At 39.6% G+C, this 19,376-nt stretch overlaps 1 protein-coding gene across 5 annotated transcripts in view; it reads right to left on the reverse strand.

Annotated features, from left to right (window-relative positions):
- Positions 1-1,853: 1,853 nt before the first annotated feature.
- The window catches only part of AFAP1 (actin filament associated protein 1), a 175,006-nt gene continuing 157,483 nt past the window's right edge, over positions 1,854-19,376 (reverse strand). For 3 of the 5 annotated variants that reach the window (XM_005300755.5, XM_042855504.2, XM_005300758.5), the window contains 7 exons: positions 19,077-19,194; positions 17,201-17,458; positions 13,159-13,273; positions 10,477-10,641; positions 9,720-9,910; positions 8,773-8,934; positions 1,854-5,296 (listed from right to left, as the gene is read on the reverse strand). In XM_005300755.5, the coding sequence (XP_005300812.2) occupies positions 5,270-5,296; positions 8,773-8,934; positions 9,720-9,910; positions 10,477-10,641; positions 13,159-13,273; positions 17,201-17,458; positions 19,077-19,194 (1,036 nt within the window). In that variant the 3' untranslated portion in view covers positions 1,854-5,269. The remainder of the gene's footprint in view (positions 5,297-8,772; positions 8,935-9,719; positions 9,911-10,476; positions 10,642-13,158; positions 13,274-17,200; positions 17,459-19,076; positions 19,195-19,376) is intronic. The other 2 variants (XM_005300759.5, XM_065597100.1) reach the window with 1 other exon arrangement.

Raw genomic sequence — 19,376 nt, forward strand, 5'->3', positions numbered from 1 at the left:
GCCGTGCAAGGAGGGGGCCCAGTGGAACCATGTGACTGAACAGGGCCAGCAAATCATGGCAAAAATCACATGCCCCGCTCATGTGTCGCCTCTGGCTTCTGCCCAAATGGGAGGGGTGGCCTGGACAGGCGCCTCCCACAGGGCTGAATCTCTGAGCTCCCACTCCCTGCAGGGCTGAAGTCCTGAGCCTGGGAAGGTGCGCCTCACAGGACTGAAGCCCGGAGACTCCCCTCCCCGTGGGGCTGAAGCCCTGATCCCCGGCTCTCAAACTTGTGAAGATTGTCGTATGTGGCTCAGAGGGTCAGTAAGGTTGGCCACCTCTGTTATATGACATTCCAATGCAACATGCTAAACTTTAATGCAAAGGGGTGGGTTTCTCGAGCCCCTCATTTCAGGGAACAGGAAGTAAAATAATGCTCACACTCTTTACCCTGCTCTTTCATTTGCTGTCTGCTTTAAAACAATAACAAACAAATTACTTTGCTAATCTCAAAGAGTAGCCATTTTTCAATCCCATCATAAACTTGACTAAATTCCTGTCACACAATTTCTGGGTCATAGATATATAAATGTTTCCCCGTTTTCCAGTAAGCTTTTTTTTTTAAAATTACATCTGGAAATCTGCATCATTTTCTTATGAAACTCACTCCTCTGATGAATGTGTTTACTCTGACCCTGGCGGTTTTTTTAAAAGGTAAAGAGGGCCGGGGTGTGAGTGTGTGAAACAAGCTGCTCACTACATTTTTAATCTCTGTTTAAAAGACACTCTCACCCTTACAACAACACATGCAAGCTGGCCCGAGATAAAATACCAGGAGGAACAGTCTGGACTAAAAAAAGGTTAATAAAGGCAATAACCCCAAAAACTAACTCATTGGCAGCAATTACCAACCCATTTAAAAATTAATGATGAACCAAGGAACAACAGCTTTTTCCTTTTTAAAATCTTGTCAGGAACATGTAGTGCTAACTGTAATGGATGAAGCAAAAAGTAATTGGAAAAACTTATTTCCTTGTCATCAGAAGGGATTATTAAAGGAGACTATCCTTGATGCAAGTAAATTAATTCGATTATCGAATACACTCTAATACAGGAAAGGCCTTAAAATGTTTCATTGTTTTCATGTAGTGACAGATGCAGAGTTTTTAAAAAAGTGACAGAATGCTAACAGATGACAATATGAGGTTATTTTACAGGAAAAATGCTTTTGTAGCTGCTAAGAAGAAAACTGCTTTAGCTATTTTTTAAATAAGAAACAGTTGCGTTTGATGGAGAAGCTGACATAATAAAAGAAAGTACTGTATATTTTGTCCCAATACTATTGCCAGTAAGGGGACATTGTCAGCCTGTTTCAAATCTCTAACCACTGAAATATGCATGTCTGCACTTAAGATTCCTTTGATAATCCCAGTTTATAAGGGAATTAGATGCCCAAATCCATTGCATTTCAATGGGATTTGAGTGCCTAAGGGCCAAATTTTTAAAGGATTTTAGGCTTTGCTCAGCTGCAGTTTTCTCCTGCCACAAACGCTAAATGGTCTGAACTTTGTTTCACTTGTGTGGCATTACTTAGCCTTAGCCCATCAGCTTTACAATAGGTTTTTGGGAAGCTAAAGGGATAACATTGCAGTTAAAAAAAAGTTCTAAGTATCTGGAAGACTGGTAATAACTTGTGCCTCTTTAGAACCCATTTAGATGAGGCATGCCAGGTAAATTTTGATTTTCTTCTATCTCATCTATTTAGGTATTAATACCATGCTCATCTCCATAGTGTCAGAGTATTTCTAGTGAGCTGCTGAAGGTATTATGCATTAATTATGGTAACAACTACAAAGAAACAGTGATATAAACATTTCTTGTTTTGACAGGGTAATTTTTATTAATAATGCACATAAATCTGTCACACCTAGTAGGCGCCAGTCCTTTTTCACACTCTAAGACTTTTGGGAGAATAAACTAGAAAGACAGAAATTAAATGAAGCTAAAGACACACACTTGCAGGTGGGTCGATTTTGGATTTTTTTAACATGATTTTCCATGATTGTGTCTCTAAAAATTAAATACATTGAGAAATACAGTAGAAAGAATATATTTACAATTATAATGGGCACTGCCAACATATCCAATAACAAAAATAAAACAAAAGCTTTTTTCATGTTTCTTGCATGCTTTTTTCCCCACAGAGATTTTTAAATATGATTTTGTTTTTTTTTTTAAAATACAATAAGGAAATAATTACATTCTTAATATGAGAACATTATCTTACAACATACAATCAGACCCAATTAATTTGAACGTGTCTAAAAAATGAAAAACTGATACTAAATTAAGTATTCTCTGTTAGAAAAATCAAAACACCAAAATCATCCTATAAAAAACACCTTTGGTCTCCCCAAAACTATGATCGGATATTTAAAAAAAGCACCTGATACAGTAATAGGAGTTTGTTTAGGAAGCACATGTGTCACATTTTCTCAAAAGACATAGAAATGTGATGATTTAAAATACAAGAGTTTTCTCTTTAAAATGTCATACTGTCTTATTGCTGAGTTTGCCTGGTAATTCTGAAATTTCAAAACTATGAAAATACAAACTTTGTTGCTTTTTATTAAAATTTGTACAGTAAGAGTAACAAGCAAAAAAATGAGTATTTCACAGCACTGAATATGTTCTGGAAAGAGGCTATTTCCGGTGTTTGGTATATTCTATATTACAATACCTTGGCCATTATATAGAATAGTCTTAGCTAGTATGCTAATTGCAAAATATTAGCAATGTACTTGCACATTTAGTTACACAATATGTCCACAATATGTCATTTAGAACAGGCATTTAGGGGTCCCACTCTTAAAGGTGTATGTGGCAGAATGGAAGAATCATTACATGGAGTTGTGCATCATATAAGCAGCCTGCAGTTTCTGTTTGCTTAGAGGAATTGGCACACTCATCTCAGGCATGAGATAAAAAATTAACCCCAAGTCATTCCTCATTATGGGGAAAAAAGTTACAGAGCCAATCTGGGGGAAAAAAGACTCAAATTAGTTAGGCTATTGGCTGTTCAGTGTTATTGATGTGGGACCACTTATTAACGGCAACTGTTTCAGCATCACACATGTTGACTAGAGGCCTAATTTGCATCATAAATATGTACAGATATAAATTAAATATTTAGTGAAATATACAAATAAATAACTTTTGAAGTAAAAAGCCTAAATGAACTTACTTTTGCATCAAACTTTTTTTCCTGATGTTTCTGGGATACTCTATAGTACTGTAGTCCATATCATGCAGCATAACTTGTGCCCTTTACCTAGAAAATGTTAAGGTCAATCTAAAATACAATACAATAGTCAGCTTTGAATAAGACACAATGCTGACATGTATTTTCCTACTGTATTTGCATTCTTGTGGCCCCTAAAAAAGCTATATTCTTGGGAGGCAACAAGGCCTATTGCCATTTTGGACCCTGATCCTGCACCACTAAGGGAGCCTTGTCATTGACTTTAATGTCAATCAGACCTTTAGTAGTGGGCCATTATGACCCAGTCTTTCAAAAGCGCTCAGAGCCCACAACTGGGGCCACATTTTTGGGGCTGCTGGGTGCTGAACATTTTAGCCTATGGTTGTAGCCTGCAGTTTGCAAGCATGTATAACACCCATGGATGGCCTTTTGCTCCTTATTCTGAGTTTTACGTACCTGTGTACATTTACAAAGCTATGTAAATTATTACCAGTGATAGAACTGAAGGACTGGGCCACCAAGTGATCTGTTCTTCCCTTGATGTCGGTATCTGCAATGTTGCCAACTCTTCTGTTTTTATCAAGAGACTGGTGATATTTGGTGCTTTATTTAAAGCCCCAGCAACTGGAGACAAGTGATTATGTCAAAATCTCAACTTTAGTTTCAAGTTCCTGATTGTGGAGATAATCTTGAAAACATGACCTGAGTGCATTATAAAGGCTCGAAAAACAGAAGACAAATAAAAATAACTTTTTTTAAAAAACAAAAGTTTCATGATTTTTAAGCCACTCATTAATTTAGGGGCTCGACTCATGAATTTTGAACAGTTGGGTTTGGCAATAAGGCATCTGACTTTTTAGCAGAGACATACACATAACAAAGGGAAAACAGACTTCTGAATTATTCACAGACTAAAAGGAAAACCCTGTTACTTGACAAACAGAAAATGAGTCCTCTCTCACAAATGTCTTGTCACTTCTTATTTCATCATCGTGTATAAAGGAGATTGGAAATTCACATTTCCTCAAAAATATTCTCCAAGATCTGAAAGGACTGCAGGAAGCAAATACAATAGAGTTATAAAACCTGACTTTAACAATGTTAAAACAAGCAAAACAAAATTGCATGAGCCTTTTAAAGTTGCTGTTATTTAAAAATTAATTTTAGAGGCTGTCTGTGGGATTTTTTTGGGAGGTGCAGAAATGAAGCAACATATAAAAAGCACTTTGTTGCTTTTTTTAAATCATGCCCAAATAATTTTTTAGACTACATGAGAGATGTTTGAAGATGACAGGTGCTTAGGCACAACAGCAACAACAACAATAAAAAGAACATATTAAAATGCATGGCAGCTTTTTATGTCCTGCTGACAAAAGCATCTGTCTAAAATATATCAAAAAATGCTTCACAGCCAAGTTGTCATTCCATGGTCGTCTTATAACCATTGCGAAAAGAGTGGTGGGGAAGAGTTCCTGACTTCCCAGCTCAAACAAGTCATGTCGTTCCTGTGGAAACATTCCTTTGATCTCCTGCCAAGTGAACAGGTAACAGCTGAATGAATCCTAACGAGCAAGCTTGTGAAAAGTCCTCTCTCAGGTGGTGGAATTCTGAAAGTCAAAATTAGCCTTACTAGTACAACATATCTAAATTTATATTATTTCATCTGGGTCTCAAAGCGTGCACCAGTCTTGATTTCCATTCAGGATTTTTGATGCAATGTCATTTACATTGTTGGTTTAACCTCTTTCATCAATGTAAACTTTCAGTTGCAACTATATGCTCCTTTTTACTAAGATTTTTACAAATAAAGTTGGAAATAAAGAGTTACAGGCAATAAAAAGGGGCACACTCAGTTACACAGTAATACAGTAGAAAGAGTACAGTCAAATGAAGGCCAAGCTACTGTTAACTGAACATAATTATAAAACCTTGTCACTTGACACCACTTTACAGATGAGTCTTTTGCAGCCTATGTCTTGGTCCATATGAAGCAAGGCCTTTAAGCAAAGTAAACAAATTTGTAATGCTTATGTTCCGTTTTTCAGCTCCCATTCCTAGAAGGGAAAAATAAAAGATGGGGAAATATTATAGAAATCTATGTGTCTATACATACATGTACTCTGTATGCCATTATCTAAAGCAGAGATGAAGATATTGAATAGAATCTGACCCAGAACTGATCCCTGTGGGACCCCACTCAATATGCCCTTCAAGCTTGACTGTGAACCATTGATAATTACTCTCTGGGAACGGTTTTCCAACCAGTTATGCACCCACTTTATAGTAGCTCCATTTAGGTTCTATTTCTCTAGTTTGTTTATGAGAAGGTCATGTGAGACAGTAACGAAAGTCTTATTAAATTCAAGATATACCATATCTACTGCTTCCTCCCTATCCACAAGGCTTGTTACCCTGTCAAAGAAAGCTATTAGGTTGGTTTGACACGATTTGTTCTTGATAAATCCATGCTGTTACTTATTCCTTATCATCTTCTAAGTGTTTGCAAACTGACTGCTTAATTATTTGCTCTGTTATGTTTCTGTGTACTGAAGTTAAGTGCATGACCCAGATCTGCAGGGCTCCCTGAACAAATGCATGGGACATGAGGCAGGGATGGGCGGAGGCCATGCTAAAGCCATGCAGCAATAGTCTTTGGTCTGAAGTATTATCTGTGGAGCAATTACACAACTGATTCAGAAGTGTGTGTGTGGGGGGGGTGGGGGGCGGATTCTTCTTCCCCATTTCCACTGCAGAGACAGAATAATAGAAATGTAGGGCTGGAAGGGACCTCAAAAGGTCATCTAATCCAGGCCCCTGTGCTGAAGCAGGCCTAAGTAAGCCTAGACCATCCCTGACAGATGTTTGTCTAACAGGTTCTTAAAAACCTCCAACAAGGGGATTCTGCAACCTCCCTTGATACTTAACTAAATTATCCTTATGTTAGAAAGTTTTTTTTAACGCTAATTGGGCTTGATGCTGGATTCCTGAATTTGTTGCTCATTCCATAATCTTTAAGAGGTCTTTCTCACTGACAACCGGCAAATATCTTGCTGTTGCTTGACAGCAATAATTTATCGTGTTAAGATAAATAGGTGCATCATTCCAACTGCATGATCCTTTTTGATGTTACAGTCATGGCAGAGCACCCGTGGTGACCCAAAGCTGGTGTCCCTTAGGCAGGGCCTAGAGCCGGCCCTGCCCTTAGGGATGCATGAACAGAACAGGCCCCAGAGTCTGAACTTTTAGATTTGAGTTGGTTCGTTAAGCATAAGCCTCTCCCCGACTCCGTTACTCTCTGGAACACCCCCTCGGGCTCCTGTATTGTCAAGATATTTCTATTAGGGGGCCAGAGGTTTGAAAGTCCCTCTGCTAGATGGGTTGCTCTGTTCTAATTCCTCCTGCTTCCCCTTTCAGAATGCACTATGTGCGCTAGAGTAGTCTCTAACCAGACAGGCCCCAAAGCATGGGAGATCTGCAGAGAGCAGCCACTCCAGCAGAGTGTGCGCAGCCCTGAAGTTACATTGTGCCATATAACACTCAAATGAGGGAAGTAACAGAAAAAAGGGCTCATAGCAGAGAGAGTCAGCGCACCATGGGTCGGACACAGAGTGGACAGAGCTGGGGAAAGAGAGTAAGAATGGAGACAGACAAGGGGTAGAAATAAAAAGATAAAGCGGATCAGATAAGTATCCAAAATTTTCAGGGCTTACGCAAATACATCCTACCTATTGTGAAATGTATCCATTGCTAGGAACTTTAGAGTTAGCACAGACATGAAACTTGCTTCATCTCCCACACACTATGAGGGAGGTTACATATGCTGAATCAATTCCACTCTCCGGATGCTCACATACAACTCCCACTGATTAGTCAAATCATTAAGGGCCAAATGGGCCTCTAGGCTTACTCATAACTACACAAGGCCAAAACATTAAGTGCCAAATTCCACCCTCATATTTGTACATTCAACTCCCATTGAAATTAATGTGAGTTGCAGATGCATACCTGATGGTGGAATTTGGCTGTATCTAGTTGTGAATGAGCTCAGTACAGTTTGGGTCGTATTATCTAATTCAGCTAAATTTCACTGTTAATATTTGGAGTATGCAGTTTTATGAAAAGGTGGCAACAGCTGTTAAATCTGAATTCAGTATGTGGAATTATTTTCCATTGATAGAAAAGTAGCTTTGTATTCTTTTAAATCGTCTAATCCTACACCCAAGATTTTTCTAGAAAAGACTCTGATTAACCAATACTGTTCTTTAAATCTTCTATTCACAACTAACAGAGCAGATTTTGCTGCACGGCACTATTCTGAGCAACTCTTGTAAAATACATCAGTAAGTGAATAAATAAATTGCTAATATATAGTCTCTTTCATCCCAAGAATTTTACTTTTCAGAAATGGGGAAACTGAGGCACAGATAGGGTTAGTGACTTGCCTTATGTGACATGACAAGTTTGTGGCACAGCAGGAGAGCCCAGCTCTCCTGACTCTCAGTTGCATGTCCTAACTACTGGATGGTGTTCCCTCACTAATGCTTTGCTAAAATGCATTTGTTTGTAAATTCTGCTGTCAACACTGCAAACGTATATAATGAATGAAAAATATATATCTTAGCATCAATGAAATGTTAAAATGCTTCCTACAATACAACAAATATGGTTGTTTTAGACAAAATAATGGAGTGCACTATGAAGAACAGATGTGTAGGAGTATTGTTTATAACTGTAGTTAGCAATGCACGGACCAAAACAACACAAAGATCTCAGACCCATGCCAGCAGTAACACTCCTTTCTACATGCTGTACGAGTTGTTCAGTAACATACCTTAACTAGCCAATTCAGCCAGGCTCAGAGAACTGCCATGAAAATCCCATTTAACATAAAGCACAAGTAGCACGTCTATTAAAGACGATATTAATGGGGTAGGAATGCAAAGTTTCATCCAGGCGCTGGTCAGAACAAATTAAATTCAGCGGATTTCTACTTTAATTGTACAGCAAGAGTGGTTGCTTGCACAGTACATTTTCAATTACTACAGCCTAGAACTATTTAGCTCATGCATCAGCTGGCAGTGATTATATCTGATATTCTTTTGATTACTAAAGCATTGGGTTTAACAATGACACTAAATGCTTATTGACTAAACCCATTAGGGTAATGGTGAAGGGAGTAAAGGACCAGTCTGTATCACAGGCCATTTACAGCGAACTCCATAAAAGAACAGAGAGAGATACAGAGTCAAATCTATCATCTTAATATAGTATTTCTGTTCTGTCATCTGGTTCCCCAAATTTACCCCATCAGAATGAAATTAATCCCTGTACAGAGGATCAGCATGAAACCATACACTACTTAATGTGAGTGTAGACCTTGGGCCAGCCCTCTATACTGGTGTGAAATTTCACCCTTAGAAATTCAAGCAGCAGGAACCAATCTTTCTCTCCCCATGAATAAAGGAGAGATGAGAAACATGTCATGAGGGACGGGGACAGAAGAAGAAAGTCAAACAATAGATCTTCTCACCTTTGCTTTTCGAAGGACATGGCCTCGACACGGAGAATTACTTGATGAAGGAGGTTTCTTCAGCACTGCTGCACTGTTCACTGGTATTGAACATTCAGTATCACTCGTATCACAACTGGAGATAGGAGAGTTTTCCAGAGTTCGATGCTTGAAAATTGGAGACTGACAGACAGAGCGGACAGAATGAAAGTCTCAGACTGGGCAATGTTTCCTCCAAAATATTCATAAAAATAAAAATCTTCAACTGGGTAAATTTTTTCCCAAATATTCATGTAAATATTATTTATTTAAATTTAGAACTGCAGAAAACTACAAGTATTGTTTTAAAGTTATGAAAAGTACATTGACAGACAATCCTTTCCAAACATGAACTACACTCATTAGGACAGCAAATCCCATTTCCTGAATAAGCAAAACAAAAGAAAGTAAATAGTTATATACTCTATGATGGCTGCTTCAGTTCCCTCTAAATGACTGAACAACAGTGACGAGGTGGGCCAGAACAGTGAACCAACACAATAACTGACCATTGAACCAACACAATAATTTTGTCCATATTGACGCTGGTGATATTAAAGGTCTAGAGAGGTTAAACTCTTTGGGGGAGGGACTGTCTCTTATATGTTTGTACAGCTCCTAGCACAATGTGGCCGTGGCCTCTAGGCACTTCCACAATACAAATGGTATCACATGTTCCCTATAATTCCATACATATCGATCCAATGTCATTGCTGAAGAGGACACCAGCTGCAGGGGAGCAATGGAAATAATTCAAAATAAGCCCATGAAAAGAAAGCAGCCAAGCTCTATAGATCAGATGCCTGATCCTGCAAGATGCTGAACACTCTCAGCACCCAGTCACTTTCCTGGATGTAAGAATCCCATTTCATAGGATTGAGCCCCACATGGTTGGGAGCTTTTCTGAAATCATTCAGCTGTGGATGTACCTGTGGGCTTGAGGTTCCTGATTTGGGCTCGATTGCCAATCCCAGTGTGATGCCGCCAGCCAAGGCTTTCTTCAGGCTCTCTTTCACCTCAGTCAGTTCCAACTCCAGATTAACACGCTCCGTCTCCTTCAGCTTACATTCCTCTTCCAGCTTCCTTAACTTATCTTCAAGAATCACTTGAGTCTTCCTGCCTGAAATCCAGAGATGGGTGCTATTCCAACAGCAGGCCTCAGCTGATGGACTCAGTGCTAAACAGGGTTCACTTATTTACAAATAGGGAACAAATGCTTTAAAATGCTTGGCTACCCAAACAGCTACACACACTGTAAGGTTTCAGCCTCATTCAAGTAAGATGTTTTGCACTTCAGATAATGCTCAGTGCTTCATCTGGGGCACTGTCCTGGGGCACCATCCTGTTCAGTTTCTAACCATGTTAATTTTCCGTTAGTCTCTGTACCACAAAAATGGAAGTAGCCAGTGATTTTAAAAAAATGGTGACCTTTCCTACTTCTCTGTGAGTTGCTGATAATTGTGATAGCGTATTTTGGAGTTAAATGCGCTAATAGCACAAATATATTTGTATAGCAATTATAGTCTAATTTTATATATTTTAACACAAAAACTGTACCTCATGTTACACCTGTAACAAGCAGTTTGGATTTTTGAAAAATACATTCCAGGCCTCAGGAAAGAATTCCATTTGGTTAGCTAGAATTCTTTAGAGTGCCTGGCTCTCACACAATAAAGCACCTCATACCAGCATTAACTTCAATGGCAGCTCGCAGGTCTTTCCTTTCTTTTCGGAGCTGAGCCAACCTGTTCCTCAGAGCTTCTTTCCTCCTTAGCAACTCCTCCTCTTTGGTTTGTAACCTCTTCGCATCTGCCTCGACGCGGTTCTTGCCATATTTGTACTGATCTGCATCTATATAGAAAGATTAAAGAGTAATGATGATTTTATTAACTCCTTCTCTGAATGGCTCAGAATATAGGAACATCACTAATTAGAATGTGAGATGGGACAAACAAAATATAAACACCCCTGTAACTTCCTGCTCTCAACTTTGTGACTCGGGCCCCTCTGATCTCTTTGGATAAAATAAGCAGTGAAACAACCCTTCATCTATTCATCAAATCGAACTCCACCAAAATCTTTTGCAATGTTTGAGAAAGTTGGGTTAACATTTTTTCTTTTCTGTTTTCATTGGCTTTTCCCACACTTCTTGATCCCTGCTGCGATCTGAAGCACAAATGCTGAAATAATGTGAGAAAGACTTATTTTCAAGAACTTTCTGGAAGAAATGGAAAATACCAGACACCTTCCAAGACACCTGTTCTAAGAATTCCTGCCTGAGTGTGCAAACAAAACAGGTTCTGATAAGTATGCAAAACTTTTCCTCTGCTTATCCAGACTGAGGGCTGGTCTACGCTACGGTGGGGTGGGTGAGTGGGAGGGATCGATCTAAGTTACTCAACTTCAGCTACGTTAATCTTCAGCTAACATAGCTGAAGTCGACGTACTTAGATCTACTTATTGTCGTGTCTTCAGTGCAGTGAAACGCTCTCCCGTCGATTCCCCTTGCGCTTCTCGTTGAGGTGGTGTACTGGAGTTGACGCTAGAGAGATCAGCAGTCGATTTATTGCATCTATAGTAGACACGATAAATCGATCCCCGCTGGATCGATCGCTGCCCGTCGATCCGGCCAGTAGTATAGACAAGCCCTCAATCTCTGACCTGAGACTTAACTGAATAATGAAGTTGGAAAACTCTCAGTTTCCAGTTTTGCTGCTCCTTCACTTCCACCCTGGGCAAAAGGCCTCTTCTCTCCCAGTAAGGACAGACTCTGACGAAATGGCAGATGTCTCACCCTCTTTTCCTCTTCCTAGGAAACTTCTTGGCCCAGACTCCTCTGACATCTTTAAATCAGAGATCTTCACACACCCCTTTCCTGCACAATGGGGACTGAACCTCAGAAGATTTTTGTCTATATTTCAAATCTATTGAAGTCCACAACATGTCAAAGCATTTTATAACCTTCCAAATCTAGAATTAAATGTTTAGATTATTAAATCCCATACTAGTACTGATTAATTTCTGTAAGACACTATTACATTTTTATAAAATGCCATTAGTTTCATCTGTATTATTATCATTATATTATAGTAGTACTGCAACCAGGCTGGGCCCTAGAACTTTTCCAGAAGACCCTGGCATGAGAAATGTAATAACAGAACCTTCCAAGTAAAAATCTCGAGGTAAGAGAAGAGGGTGCTAGTACTTACTGAGGTTACTAAATGAAAAACAAGCCTGAAATTCAACAGTCTAAGTGCTAAGGCTGGTCATTTCATCCTAAAGCAAGAAAAATGTACTCTTGAAAGTTCTCCTGGCTTCCCTTCTTCTTGATTAAAAATGCCAGACCACCACATAAGGCTACTAGAATTACTTTTTAGGTTGCTGAGTTCAGGACAAAACAAAATTATTATTCACTTTGGTCACCATTATATGTCATCAAAGTTAGTAAAAATGCAATGTCCCAAAATAAGTTGAAGGAGCAAAAATATGAGCATTAATACTTCAGTATAATACAGACAGACGGACAGAGGTGTTTAGTGTCACAAATTTTGTTTAAACAGCTTTTGTGTGCTCAAAGTGTACTTTAAAAAATCCCTCTGAGCATTTTAAAATACTCAGGTGTCCCAATATGCATTTTTACCATTTCAAATGCTAAGAGGGGAACATAACAAAGACGGACAAATATACTCTTAGGAATAGTGGAACGTTAAAAACTGATGGAGGCCAGAGAAGCTCATTATTCAATTTACATAATTCAGTTCAATTTTAATCTTAGATTTGAGACCCACAAAACCTGTTCAAATATTCCTGGAGCTTTAGAATGGATATGACTGTATAATTAGTATCTTTGAAAAAATACATTTTATTACAGAAATTATGAGTAAGATAGGCTTTGAAAAGAGAGGCCTACTGCTTCAACATTTTTGCCACGATCTCAAAAATTCATACCAACAGCCAATGAATTATGTGTTTGAACCAGTTATTTTTTGTGTGCCTGTTTTAGATTATTATAAAATTCTCAAGGGAGAGATCATATGCACTTATGCATTTATACAGCTCCAAGCACACAGCTGATGTTTACCTAATGATTCCATATGTTAATAAAATGATAACCAGAGATACAAGGACTGATTCTGATTTCACACCAGTTTTACATGGACTTCAATATAGTTACTACTCCTCATTGACTCTGATGTAGGTCAATTCAGAATCAAGTCTTCAGTCTGTTTTTCCAAAGTGATGGTTATTAAAAGAATCTACCTGCTAGCACCACCAGTCTGGTCTTCACCTTGCTTGCTAGTGGGAAAGACATGTCATGTTTCCTAATGCCCAAAGTTACAAAGCAAGATCGTTAAGAGATGCACTTACTCGATGCTGTGCGTTTCACACTTGACGCTGATTCAGATTTCTTCTGTTGGTTGTTTAAAATTCTTCCTTTTCCCAAGATCCCATTTGCAGTTGCAGGGCTTTTTTTGCCCTTAAACTGTTTGAAAACAAAATATTTATGCAATGGTAACTATTGTTGTACAGCTGGTGCCATAGTAACACTTTCACCAAGAGCAAAGCTTGAAAGAGTTGTTTAAAACTGCCTGCCTTCCAGGAGGCTGTTCATATGCTTAATTGATTCTGTTGGAAACAGTGCATCCTTTAGAGACTGTATCATTGTGAATTGCCTATTCAGTAAGATTAGAGGCTGGCAGTCACTGGGAATTATGAGATTCTCCCTCTCTTCCTCTTCCATCTGTGACGGCATCACTGTTGCTAATTTGTTCAATTTTTATTTTAATTAAAACTGGCACATTTTAAGAATGATGCTCTAATGGAGCTAACTAGTCCTTTGTAACAATTTTCTATTGCAAAGCCCTTTAAAAATATAGTAGGGATGCACATTATTTTCATACCCATCACAAGAAGCTGTAGAACCTTCAGCCTTGCCCACTCACAGTGAGGTACAATTTTAAACTGTTGCTTATGTATTACAGGTCCTCCTTAGGTGCATTTCCTAGGAATTGCATTGCTATAGTACATGGATGCCATTTCCAAATTAAATAATTAAAACCACACAACTTCATCCACAAGGAGTTAATCAACTGATTCTCTCCTAGGGTACCTCCAACAAAGCAAACTCACTGAAAAAGGCAAAATTAAGGTGTTTTTATTACCACACCCTTAAAGTGGCTAGACACAAGCTCTAGCTAACTACTAGACAAGATAAGAATATGTCACAGCCCCGGAGAACGCTCTGCTGCCAGCCTCTAGGAATGAAACCACACAGACAGACAACAAGAGCCAGCAGCGGCTCTAGGCACCAGCGCGCCAAGCACGTGCTGGGGCGGCAAGCCGCAGGGGGCACCCTGCCGGTCCCTGCAAGGGCGGCAGCCTTCGGCGGCTTGCCTGCAGGAGGTCCGCCGGTCCCGTGGATTGGGACCTGAAGCTGCGGGACCGGCGGACCTCCCGCAGGCATGCTGCCGAATCCGCGGGACCGTGGACCTCCCACAGGCACGCCGCCGAAGGCAGCCTGCTTGCCGTGCTTGGGGCGGCAAAAAAGCTAGAGCCGCCCCTGACAAGAGCATTCTGGCCAATGACAAGTTCTGCAAAGTGCAATAGGATAGCCAGGTCATAGGGCAGTTAGGGCTTTTGAGATGATAATCAGCACCTTGGACTGTACCCAAAATAGGAACTAGAGCCAGTGCAGAGCACAGAACATAGTATTATGACATGGCAGTGGCCTGCCCTGTTTCAATGGTGGTTGCTATATTCTGGACTAACTGAACCTTCCACGCAGTGTTAAAGGGCAGCCCCAAGTAGAATACATTGTTGCACTCTATCCGGGTGATGACAAAGCTATGGATAATCATGGCACTGGTCCCATCCGAAAGAAAAGACTGAAACTGAACCCCCTGCAAGATGTAGTGATAGGGATGAAATTAACTTGTGCATCCTGGGTACAAAGGAATATAATCAGAGCCCAGTTCACATTTAGTAACTGTTTGTAAATGTGGGCTTTTAATAGCAACTACTGGACATTTATAGTAGGATATAGAAACAGTACAGTTGTGAGCTGTACCAGATAATTTCGCTGAATGGTATGCAAAGACATAGTCCCTGTCTCTTCACAGAACATTTTCTTCATGCCATACTATAGAATATTTCCTTATGTGGTCAAGTTCCTAATTTCGTATTTATTGCTACTCCTTGTCGCAACCTGAGCACCAGGTTGCAAATAGAATCCGACAAGCAAGTTATTTATGGTTCGTTTCTGTCATCCTCACTCAGGCTGAGTAGCTCCTTAACCGACCAAGAAGCCCCACTGAATTCAACAGGGCCATGCCCAGCGTAAGATACTGTACTTGAAGGGAGTAAGGGTGGCAGAATCTGGCACTTAATTACTGGAGAGCAGTTTGCAATACTGGCTAGCTGCCAGGAGAGCATGTGGGTTTCCTGTTGCAGGTGTGCATGACTGAACACAGGGTCAGAATTATCCTTTTCTTTCTCACTTGTTTTTTCCATTAAAGAAAACTGACGTACATTTTATGCTGCTTCTGTCATTTTATCCGACTCTTGAAACATGATCTAATTTTTCAGAGCAGTATTGCAGAATAATTAATTACAAGACACTCAGTCAAAATAGCAGCTTCTTCACTAGACATGCAAACTGACTGGCTAAACCAAGGTCATAGTACTAAAAACATCCCTATAATTTTCTTTTAACTGGTCAGCTAGATGAGGTCTACACTAGAAATTTTTGATGGCATAGCAATGTTGGTTAGGGACATGATTTCATTTGCAACCTTTCTAAATTGGTAAAAGCCCCAATTATAAAGGCAAAAAAAGTCCTTTTTCCAGTGTATTTTGCAACAACACACTTTTGCCAGCATAAACTGAGTCTACAGTAGGAGTGTTTCCCATTATAGCTGTTCTGGTAAACCCTTTCTAATGTAGTCTAGGCCCAGGTATTCCTAAAATGACTGAATAGGGATTTGTGAACCTTAGAGTGAAATTCACCCTTATACCAAAGGCTGGCAAAAGATCTAGACAAGTGCCACTTAAACTATCTTTTGAACTCTATTTTGAAGGCTTAAGTGTGACCTAAATGGTGCATAGCTTTTGTACTGACCCTCTGCAAAGGGGTGAATGTCTTTACTACTTATTAAATAAAGGATTCAACTCCTCTATAAAAGGTAGAGAATTGGCCTCCCTGCACATACAAACAGCATGAATGTAGGAAGCTTGGATCTAAAAGTCAAGTATAATTTTTTTAAATTAGAAAGAGAAAAATATGGTTTTGGTTGAAGCATACAGTGATGCTTATGTTATTTCAAACACTTTTCCCTTTGCAATACAATGAATAAAGGTTCTCTGTTAAATCTTTTATATCTAAAAGCCACTGCATGTGATTCTTGTACAAAGGTTCATTTGTTCACACACCTGTACCCGCACATATGTTCCTTACAGTACATATTCTGTTTATTTGTTTCTAGATGCTTTTGAAATATACCAATAATAAAGTCTGAACTGGTGGTGCAGAGAGTAACCTACTACTGCACTCTATTTTAATCCGAGAAACGATGGGCCTAAACCAACAACCCTGAACTTTGCTGCTCGGGCCCATCTCTGGTTCTAACATTAGATTCGTAGCTTTGTATGCATAATTAGACCAAACTAATGGTCAGGTAAGTAATACATATTATTTCAGATGCATCAAACAAGTAAAAGACTACCTTCATTTTACTAGTCTCTTTAAATTAGGCTAATAACCTGATTGAGAATTGCATGCATTGTCCTTCGCAATGGATTCAGATATGGTAACATAGCTTATGACTGTGAACAGGGAATCTTAGATTTCTCCAGGGAAGAAAGCAACAGGGCAGACAGTTAAATGTAGTTGCACTGTATGTTTCAGTAAACTAGTACCACACTTAATACTAAAATGCCAAGTATTTTATCTAATAAAAACAAATCATTTAGGGGGCCAAAGTTTCAAAGGATGGTGCACAGAAATATGCACATGCAACTGTTGCACATTCTAGCCCCTGAAATATTTATATGTAATATTTTCTGTTACAGTGGCAAGCTGTGCTGAAACCCCCAATAGGAAATATGCTGAAGCCAACTTAAAACCAGAGGAAGGTCTGCCGTTATATGGCTAAATTTTGTTTGGAAAGTTATGCCTATTGATTGTCTTGGCTCTAGGTACAGCACCAAGAACATGCTAAGCAGACATTTGATGGACAAACAGGAAGACAGCACCTCTAGTTCAGAATTTACAATCTAGGTGAAACTCTTTTACTTGTAGTGGGCCCATTTAAGTTGCAAGCATTCTAGTGTTAAAACCAGGCCAGTGAAATAGTCCCAGATACAAACAGAATTGTGGTAAAAGGCTTTGTTACAGTATTAAACATTGTAGTACCTGAGAGCCAGATCCCCTCCCCACAGCAGAGGTGTTAGTGACAGACTGAGCAGAGGACAGATTGGATGAGACAGGGCTTTTGTAATGGTTAGAAGAGAGTTTGTCAGTAGATAACCTATTGGCTTTTCTGTCAGCAGGTGGATAGCGTGCAAAGATTTTCGGAGACGGCAAGTTATCGTACAGGCCTGCGTTATCATAAAGCACTTCTTCTCCCATGTTTCTGCTACGAGAAGTAGGAAAGCCATCTTCAAGTTCCCACTGCAACACACACACTTTTGCTGTTAGTAAACAAAACATCATGCAGAACCTATGCAAAATTAAAGCATAAGCAGGTTATTTAGAATCATTAAAACCGTTTGAGTTTAGCAAGATTTTCCTGACATTTGAGTCAAACCGGTCTAGAAAGACATGGGTAGCTATGGCATGTTCGGATGACTGGGGAAAAGAGAGGATTGTGTTACCTATTTCATAACCTGAATTTTCTTGTTTTTTCTATTAAGCAGAGAAAAAGGGACTGTGATGTTACGCCTTATACTATTACTTGATTATTATTATTATTTTCCATTTAGTAATTCTGAGAAAGAAGGTGCTACAGTGCAGATGTTGATAATTACTTCCTTGTATAAGATAGGACAGTAGAGGGGTACTCCTGGGTAACGTAGATGAATCTTCAGGAAAATCTCTAGGACATTATTTTGCTAAACCTGGCTTGGTAGTACAGATTTTCAGACCTGGCAACTATCAAAAGCTGTGAGGTTTTTCTTGAGGCCATGTGTCTTTTCAGGAACTATCAGCTGCTTGTGCACTAGCATTGTATTTTATTGGTTGGAAAAGTATTACTTAGCTAAATAAATATCTAAAATAGCTCCAAGCCATTTCCTCTTTCCATAAAAATGGAAAACTCAATAACACTCATCCAGTGATTCATTCATTTAATCTTAAAAGAAGCCGTGGGTCTGCATGCCCAAGATCCTTCCTTAATCCACCCTGTCTGCCCTCCTCAGATACAGTCCCAAGCACACCCAAAAACTACACCTGCATCCCACTCACCAAACACTTCGGTGTATCCTACTCCCCTACTCCTCTGACATGTCATGACATGAGAGAAGATTGCACTTGTTTGTGACAGCTTATGCCTTGAATTTCTGTACATTTCTCTCAATTTTCAGCCTAAGGTCTCAAATCTGCCTTTAAGACAACGCCCAAATTAGGAACTATGCTGAGCTGCAGCACCCCCAAACAAATGTTTAGAGACCACGTGCCACTGTGTGCAAATATGCACTCTCCCCCCCCCCCCCCAACACTCCTACACAGGACCAGCTCTGCAGGCTAATTCAGAGGGTGGGGTGGGATCACGGCCTTGCCCTCAGCCTGCTCTCTTTGGGATGAATAGCACAACTGTCAGTGGAAGCCCCGCCTTGGAGATGGATAGCCCCACCGTCAGCTGTTCCCTGGGTAGTGCCATATTCCTGCAAGGGAGCACAGAGTGAGGTCTGACGGCTTGTTGCACTTTCTTCACAACTTACAACACCCAACACAGGGCCTGGCACAATCAAGCCCTGAGTTTTGCCTTGGTCTAATGAATGTTTCTTTTAAATTCAAGGATTTTATTAATGGATTTGGCACAAACTGATCAACAGGCAGCTGTTTGTATAAATATATGCTGGCTCATGAACAAGTTAATTTAAACAATATGTCCCACTCCCCCAAAAGTCTCCAGATGAGGGAGAGGTTTTGTGGTTCCTGATTATAAAGAGTAGAAAACTTGAGTTCATTTGGAATCTGCCCAATAGCGCTCAATGAGGTAATACAGTTTTCAGGTGTCCTTGTGTTCAACACATATAAGCCATTTGCACTGTAAAAATTAAATTCTTACCGATCCATTTATGCAGGGAACATCATCATAATGAAGTGCCATTCCACTGGGACATGCGTAGCCATTGGCAGTGCTTCCCCGATATGGATTAGTAGATATAACACGTCTGTTCATAAAACTATGTAAAACAAAAAACACCACTTGATGCTTAGTCTTCATGATGATTCAATGGTGCTACACCCACATTTGATTATCTGCCCGTTCTGGAAGCACATAGTTTTCCTCCTTCTGCAACCTCCATGAAAGAAAAATAAAGCTCTGTATTTTACTCAGATCTGGCTGCTAACATCCAATATCGCA

The sequence above is a fragment of the Chrysemys picta genome, chromosome 5 (genome assembly GCF_011386835.1).
Source record: "Chrysemys picta bellii isolate R12L10 chromosome 5, ASM1138683v2, whole genome shotgun sequence".
Classification (NCBI taxonomy): domain Eukaryota; kingdom Metazoa; phylum Chordata; order Testudines; family Emydidae; genus Chrysemys; species Chrysemys picta.